Below are 20,384 nucleotides of genomic sequence, written 5' to 3'. Positions count from 1 at the left end.
CTTAGTACATGAGGCCCCTGGTATTTTATTTTCCCTTAAGGCATACATTTAGATATTTGTTTCACATTCCAATATTTAGCTCATCATGTCCAACCCAAACCTGTCCACAGCACACTTCTTTCTGGACTATGATTATCAATATTAATCTATAATATAATATAACTAATTACAGGTCTTAAATAGTGAAATATATAATATATTAGGTAAGAAATATAGTACCAAAAGGAAATGTTCCCTATATGGCCACTCTAAGAATTTAACACTCAAAACTTTAGTTATTCTGCTACAAAACATTTATATACACCTGGGTAGTTTAATCTCTATCTATGCATTAATTTTTTTTACTCTGCACTGTAGTCAAGTACAAACAGAAAATAAAAAATACAAGTACCTCAGAACTGTACTCAAGTAGTACTTGAGCAAATGTACTTTCCAAGACTGTTCTTCACGTGGCCAGGTATGATTCTCTAGCCATTGTTTTAATTTGAAATGCAAGTTTCTGTGCAAAAATATTTTGCATGATGCTTTACATCTTCATTGTACTTACAGGTAATGTTGACAGGTCCACCTTCGTTTCCTGTCACAAACAATACGCTCACACTAGCTGTTATAAAGAAATAATTAAAAAAAAGGTTATTTCATCATCAGTCACATCGTCAACAGGTTTTTGTCAAAATATTTTTCACTCTCATCAAACAAAAACACAGAGAAGAATGCAATTAATTACCTGTCATTAAGGAGATGACTTTTAGTAATATTCCCATTGTTGCAGTCCTGTCTTTTCCAGCTTATAGTTTAAATCCTACTTTTTTATTTTCTATCCAATATTAAACAAAATCTCTCAATTGTCATTCCTCATGACAGCACTATACTCTACTCTGATCTCTGTTTTTCCCCCTCAGTCACACCATCTGTCTTTCTGCAAAAAGAAGACTGCATCAACTTCTCTTCTAATCAGAAAAATTTGCATTTTAGAATGAGGATGTAGATATTTTTAAGCAGCGAGAGTGAAACGCGAGAAAGAGAGATCGAGAGAAGTCGAGAGTGTTGACGTTGACTCATAATCAGAGTAATTACTGAACTGTTGCATCTCATGATCTCTTTATCTGTTCATAGGAAAAAATAAATACAGTTGTACTTCACAGAACAATGTCCACAATGTCCTGCTTATCTTCAGATCAAAATAATTATAATACCAGCTATTTATATCCATTATATACAGCAGGTATTCTAGTGATGTACCTGTCTGATGGGATATCTGTCACTCCATCTGGAGGGACAGCAACACAATGGAATATTCAAATATGGCTTTAATGGCTGATTAAAATCCTGCGTCAACATATGTACCTGGAAAAACAAAGAAAAACAAATTCACTTAATGTAAAAAATAATCTTCTACTTCCAAAAAGTCATTCTTCATGTCCCATAAAACAACTGACAGTAGAGTGTATCTATTATTGTAAAAACTCACATGAAATACATTTTGGCCTAGTCCACACCTAAATGGGGAGGAAAAAAATATTTTGGCCTTTCATCCATATGCGAACTGCATTTGAGGTCACTGAAAATTGACCTTTTGGAAAACCTGTTCCAGGATGAATATTTTCAGAAACTCAGACAGGGTATCGTGCCTGATCCGTGCCTCCTAAACACCATGAATGTGCAACTCCTGTCCGATTGGTACTGTACATGTGCAACTCTCAACAGAGATGAGAAGGAAACAAGATTGACAAGCAAGCTTATTTGGATAGATGACACAGTCTGATGAAGTATATGATATAGTGACTGATATGTACATCACATCTACAAGCATGTGTGAGACATACATGGACCATATGTAGTGACAACAAGCACAGTTTTCAGAGCTAATGTTAGCAAAAGTAGCACCAGTTTTGCTACATAGTCCCCCAACAGGGACTATGTTTTGGGGTGTCTGTTGGTGGCATCCCTCAGAGGGTCCAGCAGCTGATCTGATCTGTCCCCTGCGCTGGGCAGCTGGCTCTGTGTGCAGCAGACTGTGGACTAGAGCAGATGGATGTCCTCACTGATGTGTTGGTCTCCCCTCGGCGGAGGGCCTGCTGACTCTGCAAATGTTCTCCTCGTGCTGATTGATCATCCATGCAGAAGCATCGTCCTGCAGACAGGAACTGATTGAGCTGTTCAAAGCAGAATTAGCCATCCGAGTCTGGACTGTGACTGGATGACAAATGTGTGGGTGTCTGATCTTCTGCGACTGGTTACTGCTGCGTACATGCTGTCAGATGAACTGAAGTTGAGTGATGGGTCCAATTCTCTTAGTTGACCCTGGCTGTGATTCTCCATGTAAAGAAGCTGCTGGAGGACACACACCGTGTTGAATAAAAGCCCTGTAAACTCAAATATAATCATGTGCACAGCTTCTGTTGTCAGCTGTAACCAGGATAACTGGTTAAGGCCGAGAATAGTATAATTTGGGTCCAATCGGTGGGTAAAAATCAATGCTGCAGAGGCATACACAAATTGAGGCCACTCTTGCTGTATCATGTCTGTTTAACACAATAGAGGGCTCTCTTTAATTTATCATGACTGCTAATTCTTACTTCAATTCAACGTAAAAATAAACTTGTAGAATACATTTAGTATCTATAAATAGCCTGGAGCCTTCATTTCCCCTTTTTAAGAAAACAGGTGATATAACAGTTTCAGTGCAGTTCTAATATGAAGCATTCTAATTGCCTGCATTTATAAGTTCATGTACAAATAAACTTGCATTGCCTTTCACAAAGACTGACTTTTTTCATAAAAAAAGGATTTGCATTGTTGTGTGTGAGGTGTCAGCTGTATGCATATGTTCAGGTGGTATGGACCACAGTGATCTATTACTGGCACTCTGACACTGAGCCACCAGAAAATCAGTATATAATTTTCACACACGGTGTGAAATAGGAGGATTTAAGGGTGACCAGTGGATGTTTGAGAGGTGCAGGAGCTTTTGACTTTGACTTTTGTAGACTTTAAGCTTGATTAAAGGCTCAAACATGTATATACTGGTTTTATTTCCTACTATTATTCAAGTTCAGAATATGGTCACATGCAGGTTTCTTTGTTTGGTATCATGACGGAGATACTTCCCTTTTTTGAGCTCTTTACCATTGGTTTTAATGAGAATCCACCTTTTACCGTAATAACCTTTTGAGAAATATACCCAGGATCATAGTGGGAGAGGGTCTTAACCAGTGTCCCCTCCTGGGCTGATAGGTGAATCTTGTTGGCGTCTGACTGCTTCCCAAGAAAAATAAACAATATTTTGTACAATAAATATCGTTAATTTCTCTGCCCTTCACCAACTCTCAGACCACTTCAGCAAAATCGATCTAAAGCTTTCATCCTTTTCAAAAGACACCACTGGAGCCCCACAATGAAGAAGACGGTACTGAGGTTAATTATAAGTGTGGGTAAGCTAGGTCAGAGCTGTGGGAGTAGCCTCTTCCTTTGTTCATATCACTTTTTCAGTTTCCACCCTCTTCAAGCTATGTGCGTGCGTGTGTGTGAGTGTGTGTGTGTACCTTCTTATTGTGGATTGTGGGTGTGAAGTGAACACATATTTCTTCACCACAGTCAGCCATAAACAGAAACACACAGACAATACTTAAAACAGAACAGAAATGTGTTTAGCGTAACACGTTTCTTACAACAAAGGGAGATTTGCACTTAATAATGAAGTGATCAGCTCTGAGTTCCGACATTGCAATAGACTGCTGATTCATCTGTTCTTATGTAATTAATGGCGGAGTACGTAACCGCTGCTGTGTGAACTGTGACAGTGCAGTCAGTGTGTTTGTCGAAGCTAACACTGGAGTAGAGGAGGCTGTCCGGTTGGATCTCAGACGCTGATGAAACGGTCACGTTGGTGTAAACATTGTCTTGGTGCTGCACGGACGACGAGCTGCAGATTGTGTTTGTCCTGCCATCTGTTTCTTGATGCTCATTGGCTGTTGAAGAAGGAGTAGTGATGTGGTGTGCATCTTGTTTCTGACAGAATGGTGTTGCATAGGCCGTGTCCTGGACCTTTCCTGTATGGAGAGTGATGATACATTGAGTTTTAAATCAAGTTTCAAATCCCTGTGAAATGAAAACAACATTTTTGCATTACATTACGTTTTACATGTAAAAAAAAATCCTTTCAAGATATAACAAGTAACTTTTTCCACATTAAAATGTTAAAAAATGCTTGACCTACATTATATATTTTTTTGAGTTACATTATGCCAAATGTTTTCAACAATGTTCAGAGTTGTGGTTATCTGCAGAAGCTTGACTTTTTATCCAATTTTAAGCTACATTTTTACAATACACTTTTTAGATCTTGGTTGTTTCTCGGCTCACTGTGCCTCCTGGACGTTCTTTATCTGACAGATAGCATCGGAGAAACACTGATAATTACGGTGAAACTGTGTTCTTCAGTGTTTTCAGTTAAAATCAGTGGGCCTGTTTGTTTCGTAGAAGAGGAGACAGAGGGATCTCTGTGGATAACCAAGTGAAAATATTCAAAACCTACCGAAGGATAAACACACTCCGGGAGAAGCTGACTGCAGTGATGGCAGTGGTGACATAATAACTCCCATAATCCCACTTCACAACATCAGCAAACTTGATCTTTTGTTATTGTTGCTAGTTGGTTGTGTGCACTACCGCTTTGTACTTTTAAAGTGTTTTTCCAATACGATGGCTATATATAGCACATACTAACAAAACACACGCTGCAAAACTTATTAGTATGAGTCTGTTGTTGTCATACCAGGAGATGCACTGATGTCTCTGCTCCGATGTCTGAAGAATATGAGAAGGACCATCGCCAGAGCCAGCACAACCACTCCGAGACCTGCGCCAATGTACACCAGCTTCTCTGAAAAAGACACCGTGATGTCTCAGATGTCTCAGTGATGATGTATCACTCAGGACTTAATCTCTAACACAGATACACTTCTAAACACAAACAGAAAGCTGCTTACTAGAGGAGGACACTTTTGAATTTGAAATTGTTTGTGTTGTCTCTGGGGCCTTTTTGTGTCCTGAAAGAAAAAAGAAAGACAGAATTATTTGAATATTGTTCCATGACTCTCAGTGACTTTTTTTCTGTTGTGCATTTCCTTCCTGTAAAGTCTGCTGTGAAAAGAGCAGATCAGTGTGAGACTGAAAGTGTTGGGAAATACTGATCTTATTTAGGTGAAAAGGAAGTGGAACAAAGGTCTTTATCTTGTAAGTGATGAAGAATAACAAAAAAAAGATGACACAGAAACAGTGATGAATCAACTCACCCTCTATGACTGTGAGGATTATTTCATTGTATGTGTCTTTACCATATCTGTCTATTCCACACCAGTAAGTTCCTGAGTCATCGCTTGTCAGATGAGAAATGGTGACGTAGAATGTGTTTCCTTCATCTCTAATCCTGTATTTCTCATTCGAAGCCTCCGTCGCTTTTGTGCTTCTTATTAACATGTCTTCATTTTCACATGTTCCCTTGCAGAAATATTTGACGTTGGAAAATGCGTTGACGTGAGAGCATTTTATTGTGATTGCCTTTTTCAACTCTCCTGTCACTGTCATAGCTTCAGTCTCCCATAGCCCTGCACAAAAAACACAGACAGCAACAAAGGTCAGATGTTCATTTGATTTGCAACCAGCTGTTGACCTTACCAATTTCTTTTGTAAACTACCTTATCAACCTGATAGACTTATCCTGTACCTTAAAGCAGTGGTTTCTTTTTAAGGTTTCTGACCATCTGCTTTCTGGCCCCTGACCCAGGTTACGTACATATGTTTATTAGTTGATGGCAGTTTATATTGTTTTTATTGTTTCATTTAAATTATTGTTAGAGGCCTGAAAAAGTAAAAGTATTTTACAGATAAAAACAGACGTTAGAGAAGCTCAAGCTCACTCAAAGTGTTTCGAAAATCAACAAAGTTTACAGTATAGGCTCAAAAACAACAGCAAGCCTGTGAGAATTAGTGGCAGTCTGCAGAAATCAGGAAGGGCGAATTTGAAACAAAAAACACGTCCACCTGAGAAATCTCACAACCACAAAAAACACCAAACATTCAGATAGAGGAAGAGAGACAGAGGGACAAAAGAATTCCTCCTGTTAAACGTACCTCCCAGTAGACAGACCAACATTAGGAAAATCATCTCCATGCTACTCATACGATTTGTGCGTCTTCGTTTGCCTTTTTGTTATCTCACTGGGATTTCATGTCTTCGCAATTCTGTCCAAATGAAGGACAACTCGCCCTTGTCATTGGTTCCTCTTTGCTGTTGCACTTTCTATGTCTAGCCAACTTCCTCTGTCTAAATCTCCCTACAAAACCACTTGAACCATGGGAAACGCATCACAACACCCCTCCTATCTTGTGCTGTCTCACTGTGAATGTTTAAGATCAATTAAGCCAGTAAATAATTAACACAAGGACACCCTCAGAGATTAGCACTTGGTTTATTTTGATTAATTACATGATTCTTGGTGGATTTTGTTTACTCTGGCACCTTGAGTTGAGAGTCCTGCTCAGACTGTGATAACTGTTTTCAGTCAGTGTCAGTGGTGCATTTTCATCCAGAAATAACAAAATTCGGTAAAAAGACAAAACAAAAAACAAAGCACATAACAAAAAAAAAAACCCACTAAAAATACTTGACTCAATCAATCTCAATCATTAACCTTTGAATTGGCCAACGCCCCTTCAACTCTATGTCATCCATAGTAAAGTTCATTCTTTTTGTTGCAGTTTTGGTCATCATTCCTATTAATAATAACACTCATTACATACTTTCTGCCGGATTTGTTAGGTATAATAAAAGAATGAAATGATAGGCAAAGCTTCAAAAATAGCAGTTGTAACCTGAAATCACCCTTTAAGAGTATCAACAATTATCTGCTCTTTGACTCCCAGAGGTCCGTCTTTAGGCCTGCTGTTTCCATTAAGGCAGTGATAGACGTGCTCCTCTAAGCTGCTGAGATCCAGATGTTGGTAGTGGCAGATGTGCGCTGGTACGTCCACATCGACATAATCACCCTGGCCGAGAGTCACAGTGGACTCCCGTTGCTTTGATGTGAAGTGGGAGCAGAGGTCAGGTGGTGGAGGCGCTAAAGCTGAAAGAGCAGAGTCTGAACACGAACAGCTGCAGCAGAGTTCAGGTTCAGGTCTTACACCAGGCATCATTGTCTCGTAGTCAGATGAAAACTGTGGGAAGAGAAACCTGTTGACAGTGAACTGCTTCTTGCATGCTTCTCACATTATTCTCTATATGCAATCTGTATGTGTCTACTGGACAGTGTGGTATTTTCAGTAGGCAAACCAAACTAAGAGTCTACAGCCAGCGGCTCTGAGTCTGTATTTGTTGCACATTGTTGCTTTGAGCTAAATGCTAAAAATACCATGCTGATATGCTCACAATGACAATGCTATGATGATTATCATGGTTTACCATCTTAGTTTAGTGTGGTAGCGTACTAAAGCTGGATTTATATGTGTACGTTAAGGGGTGACTGCATGCCTGTGGTGGATATGTGCGTAGCCTCCAAGGTTACACCATAGACTACGACATAAGTGATGTGCACCTCCTAAAAAATGTAACCGCCTTCCATTAACCTCTTGCATTGACTATAAATCCAGCTTACAGTTTGCTTATTAGCACTAAACACAGTACGGCTGAGGCTGATGGTGGAGATGGTGATGGTGGCAATACATGAAAAGTCAGAGAATCACCAAACTTATTACGAGTTATCCTTAGGGCACTGTACCAAGTTTCATGCCAATTCATCCCCAGTTGCTGAGATATTTCCGTCAGTCTGGACAATAGTGGCGGTGGTACTCTCTAGAGTCATGCAACAAGTTTCTGTTGTGGACAAACCTCTCTATTCTGCCGTGGGCCTGGTCTTCGCTGTTTAACAGCCAACAGAAGACAAAGTGTAAACAGACACACACCCAGTAACGCTGCCACACACATCACTGCAGTCAGGTACAGCGGCAGATTGAGCTCTGCAGGAAAGAACAAACACTGAAGTTTACCTGTGAGATTTACTTGTACACACATAAAATTATGAACACTATGAATACAGAAGAACACACACACACACACATACACTCACACACACATCACTCACTGTCCACTGTGAGGTCCTTTTGAAAATTGGGTGATACAGTACCTGGAAAGCACGAATACAACAAAGTATTTATATACAAAAATCAGATAAAGAAACACTGAGCTGCCTGATGTGTAATGTAGATCTCACTTACTGTAATGTATAAGGTTTGCTGTTGTTGAAATGCAGAAAAAAAAACTACTTTAGAAAAACTAACAAATGTGAAGAAACTGCAAAAACTTTAATAACTAATATATACTAGTATTTCTGTAGAAATAGAAAGTTCAGAATAAGAGGAACGTGTGGGAGGGCAGTAACACCACTTAGTTCTCATTTACAGTATAAGCAGCCTGACATTTTTTTAGATTGCAAAACACCAGCTGGACAGAAACTATAGCAAACAAGAATTTATTGTATGCTTATATAATCGAATGGATCAAATGTGCATAACAGAAAATCCTATATATGGAGTTAACAGTGATCCTGTGCGGTGACATGGCATACTGTACCTCGGGAAACATTCAGTTGTATGACACTGATATGATCAGGGTGTTGGCTGATGTCGACCCCACACCAGTACATCCCGCTGTCCTCTGAGTTGAGTTTGTCCACCCTGACAATGAAGAAGGCCCCGGTGGTGTTGTCGTACAGAGAGAAACGTCCGTTTGTCACCCACTTGTTGTGTTTATCTGTCCATATAAGGTGATTGCTGGACACATTGTCATTCTCATAGCAGAGGTACTTCGCGTTGCTCTGCTGGCTGTCTTGATAGTTACATCTGAAGTCAAATCTCTGACCTTCCACACCAGTAACAGCTTTGGTTTCGACACTGATCAGAGCTGTCAGTCAGAATGAGCTTTGTTAGTTGCAAAATTGTGTAATCAAGTGTTTTCATAAAAAGTCAAAAATTAAGTAAAGTCTATTATATCAGCTTTAAAAGTCTAAATGCATAACATACGGCCCACCTTGGATTTGTAAAATAGTAAGGATGACAGTTGTAGTTGTTCTCCATGAGATCCAGGTCGCTCCCATCACTCCCAGTTACCTTCAGTCCACACACTCAGATTCTTCCTCAGCTGCACAATGAGGCAGCAACCTGTCTGTGCCTTAAATCAGGTATTTTCATGTCCATGTGTTTAAACCTCTTCCTCTTTCATGTACGAAGCAGTTCACACATAACGTTCAACCTATGAAAGTGAAATAATGGTGGGTTGTGTGACTCAAAAAGTGACCTTTAAGTCACAATTCAGCTATACAACTCCTCTATAACACCTTACAACACCTTTATGTATATATATTTATATATAAAACAATACAGGTTTAAGATGCCACATTGTTCAAGGCAATCTCATTCCACTCATCACCGACTGTACTTGTGCTTCTTAACAATTACATGGATTTTTTACAGTGTGCTAACCCATATGTTGTTATTGTATAAATCAACTATAAATCATTAATAGATGATTTATTAACAATTGTGAGGGGCATCAATAAATATTTTTACATTGACAAATGACTATGTATAATGTGAATGGTACCCAAGGAAAATTATCATCAGACTCTGCAGTTAACAGCTCTGTGCGGTGTTTTAGCATCTTTTAGTTTTTACAGCTCAAAACTTTACTGAGCTGACTTTACTGAGAGATAACATGGTTGAAAGGAGAGTGAATATTGGACTTACATTCACCCGGAGGCCAGAAAAATTTGTCACCAAATGAATACTAAACTTGCTCCATGTAAATAGATCGCTATATATATACATAAAAAAAGTGTAAAAAAAAATGCTTACCAACCCTTTATAATGTATACTTTATTAAAAAGTGCCACTGTTATAATTTGTCATCTATATATTAACATGCATTATCAAATCTTATCTGTGTAACAACAACAGGCTGCAATATTTTCCTTTAACATTTTACTGACAAGTTCATGAAGATGTGATATTTAATTGAACCTGTGCTTTCATTACTCTCTTTAAATATTGCCTCTTGGCTTGCATCCTTTCTCTCTACTATTTGATCAGAGGAAAATTCAAGAAGGAATAATGTCTTTTATAATTATCAGAGCAAATAAGCCTTAAACATCCTTTTTTTTTTGGCTATTTATTTTGAAATTTTCACAGTTTTTTTGCCCCATAGTACACACAAGATAGAGAAGACGTTTCACAGTTTTACAGTAATGGAGGAAATTGTGATTTTGTGGGCTATATTAACGTTATATCAAAGGTGTCTGCCACAGTGTCTTTATTGATATGACCACTAGGAGTCACCAAAGTCAGAACCTTTAACATACTACACTACTACTACTCATTGAGGCATCAGTCCAAAAGTGCAGATATGTGTATTTTAAAGCACAAATATTTCCCCCTCCAGGGATGCCCTGGTTGCTTACCTGGTAGTAAGCGTAGTAAGCCCCATGGTGGGCGTAGTAAGCCTACAGGTGGGCTTTGCTGCAGTGGCCCCCAGACGTGTGTTATCACATATATAAAAATAGTCAGCTTGGAACAATAATGTGTGTGTGATATGTTTATTCCACAAAAAAGTTTAATTTTGACATCAAAATACTTAAGTAATAATTAAAAAACAAAAAGTAATCTACTTCTTCTACCTCATTAAAAAATTAAGAATCTATGAATATGCAACTTTTGTACATTTCTAAACTTTTCCTGCTGGACACAAAATGTCTCTTCACTGTAGAGTCCTTTTTCAGTGTGTGTGCACTGGTGGCTTCAGGTTTCATCACACTTTTATAAGTTGCAGGATTAACTATTTGTGATGTCACAAATCATGCTCATAGCCCCTGCCCCTTAAAATCTGATTTTCAATGAACAGAGAAACTTTCACTTTCAGCAAATGAATGTGGAAACATCCTTCTGTTGTCAATCTCTGCACATAAATCATTCTGCACATTCTGCAAACATCCAACTGTAGAAGCAATACAGATTTTTGAGTGGAGTGGGACTTTAAACTTCCATCTACATAGTCACATACTCTTACTAACTGCAAACACACAATCAAATGTGTATCTGACTAATGAGGAATTCACACGGTTGAAATACCTTACCTCACATATTTAAATTTATTTTATTAAAGATTAATTAAAGTAGCTTGTAAGTTTACATGGACAAGAAAGCTGATGAAACAATAACTTATTTTGTATGTAGATGCCTGGTTTCCCTGCGACACTGAGATTGTTCAGGATCTAAATGGTTGTCTGGGACAATGATCAATAATAATTATAATCATAAGCCGAAAAAGACATACAATTTACAATTTATCTACGTTACACCGTTTGTTTAAGAGCCTTTAAACTTCAAACCATTTTCCCCCCAACGTCACTGTTTCTGTGCAATAGCAATGCTCTCAAATAAAATCCCATTAATAATAGCAATAACAATAAACTATATTTACTCAGCACTTTTCATACATGAATGCAATCAAATGCAGGAACACAGTGAAGTTACAGATCTTAAAAGACCCCTCAACAATAGCACTGCAGAAAAACACTTTAAGCTTTATAAAGGTACATTTTGATATATGGCTGTAGTATTAGATTTGACGATATTGTAAGCGATTCCTGTTTACAGCCTGATCCATCTGAGACCCATCCTTCCTCTCTCACTATTCTCTATAAAGTACTAACTTCCAAGTAAAGTGAAACAAATAATCAAAAGTATGTAAAGTAACTCAGTGAAACTAGGTTTCCTCTTTACTGTAAAACGTAAGATTGCCCCGCTGTAGGCACACAGACAGAAAATCAATGCATGCACTCAGCAAAGAAAAAACATTAAAAGATAAATGTTACTTATAATTGGAGAAACAGCATAACACATACAGTTTACACCTTTGAGAGTAACTCAGACTATTCCTGATAGATCCAAACCAAACCAACGTGATTTGGGCCTCCCTTCGGTGGAATCACTGCGAGATCTAGAGTGACAACCACTCTGTTCTCTGCTCTCTGTAGCTTTGCTTGTCGCTTTTCTGGTTGCTGAAGGTTTATTTTTGTGTTCCCCAACAGAGCTTTCATCAGTCCTTTCAGATATTGTAGATGGCAATAGTTGGATGTAGACACCGGAGCTCTTAGAGCCATGCTTGCCTTGGACGCCTGCAGCTGAACATCTTGAATCTGCAGTAACTTTGGAGCAGCAGATGTTTTCATAGATATGAAGGGGTGTGCTGCATTCGGCTTCTGTGGACGCAGACGTCGGTGGGTCCTGTTTTGGGGTCTGTGTGCTAAAGAACCTCTCACATTTTTTTAGAGATTGCACTTCCTCGCCAATCTCATCATACACACGGTCATCCTGTTGAAAATGGCAAAAAAACAACATCAAATCAGCTGGTATTATATGTTCTACATCTTATTGGCCTCTGTATTGAATCGACTCAGTAAAACATATGTATGGATATCATATAAAGTTTAGTGATGTAGATTTTGACGTACATGTAATACCTACCAAATTGTGTTTTCTATTAACATAATGAGCAAATGTTGTTTATAAATTGCCGAAAATGTTGACACTGGACATATGAGTAAAATGTTATTATGTTATTTTCCACAATTTTGCAAGAATATTATTTAATGCTGTCTGCTGTGTAAAATCCATATTTGTAAACCACTTAATGAGGTGACAGTTAATAAGGACTCTTCTTAGGGAACTGTAATACACCCACACGTACACCAGGGGTCTCCAACCTTTGTGAGAGTCAGGGCTACCAAAAGGCAGCTGAAGTATAGATGACAAACATCTATTGATACTTTCAATAGAATAACATAGTAGTGAGTATATGAGTAATTTTGTTGTCATTTACAGGGTTGAACCAATTTGATTTTGTATTGCGGGTGTGAAAGTGTTTTTTTGTTTTGGTTTTGGTATTAACACTGAAATATCTTTCTAGAAATATACTGATATGAACTGAGAGTCAATTAAAGGTCAAGGTTTAAGTCAATTTAATCAAGGTAAACCAATTCATTGATAGATCATGAAAATCTAAAACTCAGAGAAAGTTGGCTTCAGTTGCCATTTGGGTATTAAATATTAGTAAGTAAGTAAATATTAGTGATGAGATTAATAACATGAAGATTGAGATTACAGGATATGCTCTGTGGCCTACCAGGTGTCCTCGGGCACCCCATTGGAAAGCCCTGGTGTACCCTCTTTGGTACCCAAAATACCACTGTTGTGTTTGTTTAGTAAATATGAAACTACAACTAGGAGATGGATAACTTAGCATACCATAATGAATGAAAGCAGGGGGAACAGCTAGCCTGTCTAAAAGTAACAAAATCCACCTACCAGCACCTTTAAAGCTCACCAAAAAATCATGAATATTATATTTAATTTCTGCTAACAGATCCCTCTAAATGTTACACTGGACCTTTAAAGCATTCCCACACAAAATAAAGAGAAATGTGGACTAATGAAAAACCCCTGTTCATACACTAACCTCTGAAACAGGAAAAGAAACTTGATTTTCCTCAGCTTACTTTAATTCGCTGTCAAGACTATCGTCATGTTTCTCTAGGAAGGGTTAGGGTTAGCTGTGCACTTAAGGGACATGTTGAGCCCCAGTTTCTTTCTCATACCTCGCTTTCATCTGCAATGAAGACGTCTGTGGTGTTGGAGCAAACCTGTTGTTGAGGTTTTGACTTTCCTCTATATTTCCTGAAGCACATTGCCAGCATCAAGATAGCGAGCATGGAAACAACCCCGACAGTAGCATACAGCACAGCGCCTGACCAAAAACAAGAAAGCTGGCTCAACAATTGTACATATGCACAAGTGTCAGTCGCCAGCTAATGTTCATGCACCTACCGCACACTTAAAATGACAAGATGGAGAGTCACCTGTGCTGATGTTCTGTTCTCCTCCATCAGTGCAGTTTGAGGCTGTAAGGTTGGATGGAATATTACTTTCTGTATGTTTATCTATGATTTATATTTGTAAGTTTTAATAATAGTAATATTTGTTTTTTCCTACCTGTTGAAAAGTTTGTAGGCCTACTGGTGACTGTTCCAAATAACAACTGTGTTGAGTTGGAAATGAACTGATATGTCCATGTAGGAGAAAGTCCAGGTACGGTAGTTGTTGTCTCATTTGCAGCTGTATGGGGAACAATGGTGGAAGAAGTATTTGAAATCCTAGTAAAATACAAGTACAATGATTTAAGTAATATACCCAAAGCATCAAAAACAAAAGGAGTAATTATGTAGTAAATGGTACTGTGAGTGATGTATTATTATGTGACACTTAAGACACACTTTACTGCTGCAGCTGCTCGAGGTGGAGCTCATTTAACTACTTCACATACAGTTAGGTAGTGCCAACCGAGGGGTCGGCACCCCTTGTGAGGGTCACAAGATGAATCTGAGGTTCATGAGATGATTACGCTAATGGGGTTGCAAAGAACAGTTCTGATACACACATTTCTATTTATTTTTACATTTTTATCTAATCTTTACTAGTACTGTTTGAGGAAACCAATTGCAATAAACAGTTTAAATGTATTAACTTCAAGGATTTAAGCATTAAGAAATATTTGAGTACAAGCAACTCATTTATTGTTAAGGTAAAATAAAAAATAATTTGGAGGCTTGTTTGTACCATCAGCCATTAGACTCCACAGCGCCACAGCACCCAGTACACCCAGTACCTCCAATCCTCGCTGACTAAGTCTTAACTTAAACCAAACTCTGGCACAAACTATTTAAACTATTTATCTTTAATCTTTAAGTTTGTACATGTACAGTTTAGTTTAGTTTTTCATAGGAAAAAACTGCAAAAAAATATTGCACACCATTTTACGGCATATTGCATATAGTGTATATATTTTCCATTATAGTCTTACATCTTCTATTATATTTTGTCAATATTCTTATATTGGGATTCTTATTGTACTTGTACACTTCTGTACTCTTTGCACCACATTCCCCTGCTGCTGTGTCTGACTTGAATTTTTCCTACGGGGATCAATAAAGGTACATCTTTTCTTACCTTATCTTAAATTAAGTGAATTGTGCTTAAAACTAGTAGGTATGTTACGCAAATATGCAGCATTTCTCCAAACTTATTTAAAATATAATTATAATATATAATTTATCTGAATAAAGTAAGACTAACTTAAATGCATCTTCTTTATACAAATGTTACCACTTAAATTGATTTACTCAGTTCTTCCAGTAAAGCAAATTCATACAATACCTGTTGAAACAGCTGATGTACTATAAAAACAATGTACAATGAATTTATTTGGGGACATAAAAACAATTTAAAGGAAATGAGTCAATGGAACAACCTGGAAATATATCACCAATACTTAAAATACTGCACAAATGGGAATGAGTGCCTAGAACATTTTTAAGAATTAAATTATGTTAACTTACTTCTTTTATCAAGATATGTGATTATGATTTACAATGTTGAACTGTTATTTTAATAAAACCATCTAAGAATTTTAAAGTGGAAATCTCTGTGGAATCTGTAAAGTGTGACACAGAGCCTCAACCAAACACAACACACTCCCAAAAGACATTGGGAACCACTGATTTATTATAAAAACACATTGTATTTAGCTCTCAGATAAATATAGTGCAGTAAAAAGGAATATAGTAGTGTGTAGTGTGTATTCACAAATGCAGAAACAGTCAGTCAGTGTAAAGCTTTATCTTATTCAAGGTAAGAGTGATAAGATCATATACATACCTTCCTTTACAGTAAGCTGTACTTCAGTGAATGTATCCCAACCAGGCCTGTCCACTCCACACCAGTACCTCCCCGTGTCTGACAGCTGGAGTTGACTGAAGGTCACAGTGAAGGCTCCGTTCCCCAAGTCCACCAGTGTTATCCTCCCCGACTCTGCTCTTTTACCAGATCCTACAGTCAACAGTTTATCTTGCTGGCCTTTACATGGATCCTGGCAGAGGTATTTATCGTAGAGCCACGCAACTTTGTGTGAACACTGGAATGAGACTTCTCCCCTCTTGAATCCCTCTACACTGATGCTCTTTCCCTCTGTCCATGTAGCTGCCAAAATAAAACCATTGTGATGAGTTAAAGCATCTTTGAGTTGTTTCAATAATCAATAGCTATATTTCCACTTACCATAAAGAAGACAGTAGAAGACATAAATGGTCTTCATTGTGAAGTGCCAGCGTTGTAGTTTTTTCTTATTCTGGGTAGTCCCTCCAGGGTTTGTACATTTACATTTGTAAAAAAAAACAAAACTGTTATCTTAAATGCTTTTTAAGTTAACAGGGATTACATGTTACACCATGGTCTACCACTACACGATCTGGTGCAAATGAAATAGCTTCAGTTATCTAACATCTTGTTGTGGTTTTAACTGTACAAAGGTGGAACATGAGGGCTGTACATTTACGGAAGACATTAACAGAACAGAACAGAAACATGCGTGAAGAAAGATGAAGTGAGAGGACCAGTGTCTCTGAAGTACTCCCACACTCCCACCAACTGAAATTCAATACCACAATAACATACCAAACGACACTCTACTACTGCTTCTCTTCAGATCTACTTCTGAAAAAATACATACAGATCACAATACAGAATAGCTTTAAAGCTGCTATAGTCGATATTTTTTTATGATAACAATGTATCGAATGACAATGTGTTGTAGTAATGAATCTATACAGAGAATTACCGCCTGAACCTCCAGCTCCCCTCAACTTTAGCTTTATAGCGAGTTTCCACTCATTGTTTAGCGAAATCCACCGTACACCCCCTACTCAACCACAAACAGCAGACACAGTTAGTGACTGGCCGGTAAACACAGTGGAACATTTAGCAGCTAAAGAGTCAGATATTTGCCTCAGGAAATGTTAGAGACCAAAAACAGAGCCAACAGAGAGTGAATATTAGTCTTAAAGTTATCAGGAGGACAGAAACACAACTCCAAACTACAGCTCCATGACTGCTGGTGTAAATATCTATAACAAGTTCTGCATATCAAAGGTTAAAGGACAATATTACAGTGTTTTATTTTAGTGCTAACATCACAGGACATCTAAAAGTGAGTTATCAATGTTTTCTGATGCTGTCTTTATTATGGCTAAAACACTTACAGATTGGGTGTTTAGGCGCACCGTATGTAAAAGCTAGAAAAAGACTCTATTGTAAAGAACACATTAAAAGAAAACAACCTTGCAGATGTGAGTCATTGTGGTTAAGACACCTTTCACAAAGTTTGTAGATGTGTGGTGGCTTAAGTAAAAGGTCTCTTCAGCACTTCAGCACTGGTGGGTGGGTGTGTTAAAACAATGACAAGATCTCTTTGACCTTTTTTTTTTGACCTTCCTGGAAAGTTAGTGACTCACAGTTTTTCTAAGCAATCAGCACAATTCAGCAGACTTGTGCATGTGCATAATAATAATAATTATTATTATTATTAATGAATAATAATATTAATATTATCATTATTGTTGTTATTATTTATTCTTAATACATTAAACTCATTATGATATTTATTATCACCAATGAATTCTTATATCATATATATCTTATAAACTTGACAATTGTTTACTGTCACTCTGTCCTGCATTTGGTGCATTTGGTTTCTGCAGATCTTCACAACAATGTGAGAGGAAGATGAGCAGAAACTAAATGGGTGACAACAAACTTTTTTAGTGGTTCAAATGTCATCTTTAAGAATATACATTGTAAGGTTTCTAAAGGATTCACAGTCATGGAGCTTTCAGGAGGTGATTGAGAGATTTAAGAGTGGTCATGTTGAACCCTAACATGTGCACAGTAGCACCCTCTGCAGTTCTTACTGCAACAGTACTTTGGATTGTAAGAAGAATAACTCAACATCTTAAAGTGCAGCAGAAATGGACTCTCTGACAAGGCTGTAGCGAGTCCAGTAGTGCCTTATGTCCAGTGTGCATTATTGTGTTGTATTTCTGTCCCTGGAACACACCATTATCTTATTTACATGAACATACTTGTCTCTGTAGCCTTACCTTTTTGTCTAATATATCAGCAACCCATTCGTATGGAAGATTTAAAAGGCTTGAATTGATCAAATAAAGGAATAAAGTAAAATACAATACTCAGCAATGTATGTATTTTCTTTTTTAATGTGCATTTACTGTATCATATGACAGGAAAACATTGCAGTCCCTGGTACATCCTCATGACAAATAATGATAGTGGTGCATTTAATATTGGCAGGTTTAAGCTGCTTTCTGCTGCTCAACACTGAAATATAATACACCACTTTACATTGTTTTTTGAGTTATGATTTAATTTTAATGTGGTATGGAAAATGTATGTCAAAATAAAGAACAAAAGAACAAATGCTAAATAATTGTGAATTTAGATATGTTCATCTACTTATGACAGTAAATGCATACATAAAAAGGAAACACACATTACAATGTAATTTGTAATACACTTTATTACTTTGTTGGATTTGTTTTAATTAAGCATTTTAAATCTTCCGCTTTGTGCGGCACATATTAGCTTCATCCTGCAAATCTACACGCCCCCATTTCTTATTCACTTTCATCAGGCAGCACCCGATGTGTCTGACTGAGATTTATTCATTATGTTAAGTGAACTAACTCCTGTTCTGGAAGATGAGGAGGACAGCAAGCGTGTCACTGAGGATTATCATTGTAAGAAACTGTAATGTGCCACAGATAATTAACTCTATATACTAAATGAGACATGCAAAGGGAGAATATGCACTCAAGCAGAAATATATTCTATATATATTTTTCCTTTATTTGATTCCAGATACAAAGAGGAGGGTGAGATTAGTCATCAGCTCAGGAACAGAATAAACCCTGCTCAGTCCAGACTTTTTGGATCGAGTGCTTGGTAGATGGCAGTATACTGGGAAGCAGCCTGAGCACTGGACTCTGGATCAGCATCTGGTTCTAAAGACTGCAGCCTCACTGGAGCCTGGGTGGAGGCAACATCTGCATTTTCCTCGCAGTAATCAGCCTGGAAATAAACAAGAATCCTCACTAAGCCTAATTTTATCTGAGCTGTAAACTTTAATGCTTAAAACATTGTCACTGGAGATGAACACTTTAATCAAAAGGAAGATTGGTAAATGGCAAAAGGGCCACTCACCTGACCCTTGTTTGCGTCAGGACCTTCTGAAACAAACAAGGAACAAAATGCATTAAACTGTGTGTAAATGCACATGTGAATGGTCAGTTTTGGTTTGAGATCACACTGCGGAGTCAAAATATTGTGTGTGTAGCTCACCCGGGTTACTCCGGCAGTGTCCGTAGAATATAAGAGGTATAATGGCACAAACCAGAAGAGCCAGGCTCACCGAAACAATAATGACCACTGTGGTATCTGCAAACAATAGATCCAGACATACACCTGAGCTGGTGACCACACACAGTTTACTTTACAACAAAACAGGTCCATCAAACATGATAACAAAATAATCCTTAACACATGTTCAGTTGATTTTCTGCATAAAAATACTAATTCTGATGCTAATTTGATTATTCCACACAACGCATCATATCCATCACACAGTAGCACTATTTCATTTTAGTCAATAATATTCTCTGTATTCTGGGAGTTACTGTGCAATGGCATGTTTTCACTTTTCTGGTATAGCCTACCCACGTTGCCTCAACAGCTTAAATTACTTTACTAAGTAATTTCCTTCAGTGAACACACAGGTATTACTGATAGTGTGTTTCATATGTTGCATTCAGCTGTGGGTTGGGGTAAAAGAAACAAATTTTTTCCAGTCTTTAAAGAAAAGTAACCTTAACCTTTAACCTTTAGTAATATAAAAGTAAATGCCTTTTTTCCATTCTAATATACAACACAAATACATTTAACTACATGGAAAATATAGCCGTTAGCCACCTCCTGACAGAAAGGTGATATATCTTTGTCACGAGTACTCATGAGCCACGGCCAATAACACATTTTATAGACTGATTTAAGATCTAACTCACAGCAACAAGCATTTATAGCTGTAAGAATGTCTTTACTGACTTTACTGACTTTAACTGTGATTGTAATTTGTAATGTTTCTGTTACCTGCCTAAAGGGACTATGGATGGAAATTATAATTTTTTTGGTATCTCCTATTTTTAATATTTATGTTCATTAATGTGCTCTGTAAATATATGTATGTCCATTAAATATAAGGCTACAGACAGGACTGTACACAGCTAGCCAGGCACATAACACCCTTAAAATGACTAATTATATTAATAAACTTAGTTTTTCCTCCTAAATTAAACAGATGAGATACAGTATAT

The 20,384-nt window shown here is 37.5% G+C and overlaps 2 protein-coding genes and 1 long non-coding RNA gene across 3 annotated transcripts in view; all 3 read right to left on the bottom strand.

Moving 5' to 3' along the window:
- LOC118326577 overlaps positions 1-6,285 on the bottom strand; it is a 10,039-nt gene extending 3,754 nt beyond the window's left edge. The window contains exons 1-7 of the mRNA XM_035659598.1: positions 6,136-6,285; positions 5,298-5,609; positions 4,992-5,051; positions 4,778-4,885; positions 3,711-4,052; positions 728-787; positions 548-604 (exon numbers count right to left, since the gene is read on the bottom strand). Of these exons, the coding sequence (XP_035515491.1) occupies positions 548-604; positions 728-787; positions 3,711-4,052; positions 4,778-4,885; positions 4,992-5,051; positions 5,298-5,609; positions 6,136-6,184 (988 nt within the window). The 5' untranslated portion in view covers positions 6,185-6,285. The remainder of the gene's footprint in view (positions 1-547; positions 605-727; positions 788-3,710; positions 4,053-4,777; positions 4,886-4,991; positions 5,052-5,297; positions 5,610-6,135) is intronic.
- A 177-nt stretch (positions 6,286-6,462) lies between these two features.
- On the bottom strand, positions 6,463-9,218 carry LOC118327257. Its single transcript, XM_035660549.1, has 5 exons — positions 9,086-9,218; positions 8,630-8,959; positions 8,142-8,183; positions 7,889-8,016; positions 6,463-7,218 (listed from the first exon to the last, which is right to left on the bottom strand). The coding sequence occupies exons 1-5, from the start codon at positions 9,150-9,152 to the stop codon at positions 6,883-6,885; spliced, it is 903 nt and encodes a 300-aa protein (XP_035516442.1). The 5' UTR covers positions 9,153-9,218; the 3' UTR covers positions 6,463-6,882.
- A 9,224-nt stretch (positions 9,219-18,442) lies between these two features.
- On the bottom strand, positions 18,443-19,455 carry LOC118327489. The gene is made up of 3 exons (XR_004796696.1): positions 19,357-19,455; positions 19,219-19,244; positions 18,443-19,086 (listed from the first exon to the last, which is right to left on the bottom strand). It is a non-coding gene; the product is annotated as an uncharacterized LOC118327489 (long non-coding RNA).
- Positions 19,456-20,384: the final 929 nt, after the last annotated feature.

The sequence above is a fragment of the Morone saxatilis genome, unplaced genomic scaffold, assembly GCF_004916995.1.
Source record: "Morone saxatilis isolate NCDOM2014 unplaced genomic scaffold, NCSU_SB_2.0 Contig17, whole genome shotgun sequence".
In the NCBI taxonomy this organism is placed as follows: Eukaryota; Metazoa; Chordata; class Actinopteri; family Moronidae; genus Morone; species Morone saxatilis.
Note: the sequence above shows the minus strand (reverse complement) of the source record. Positions and strands in the feature narration are given on the sequence as shown.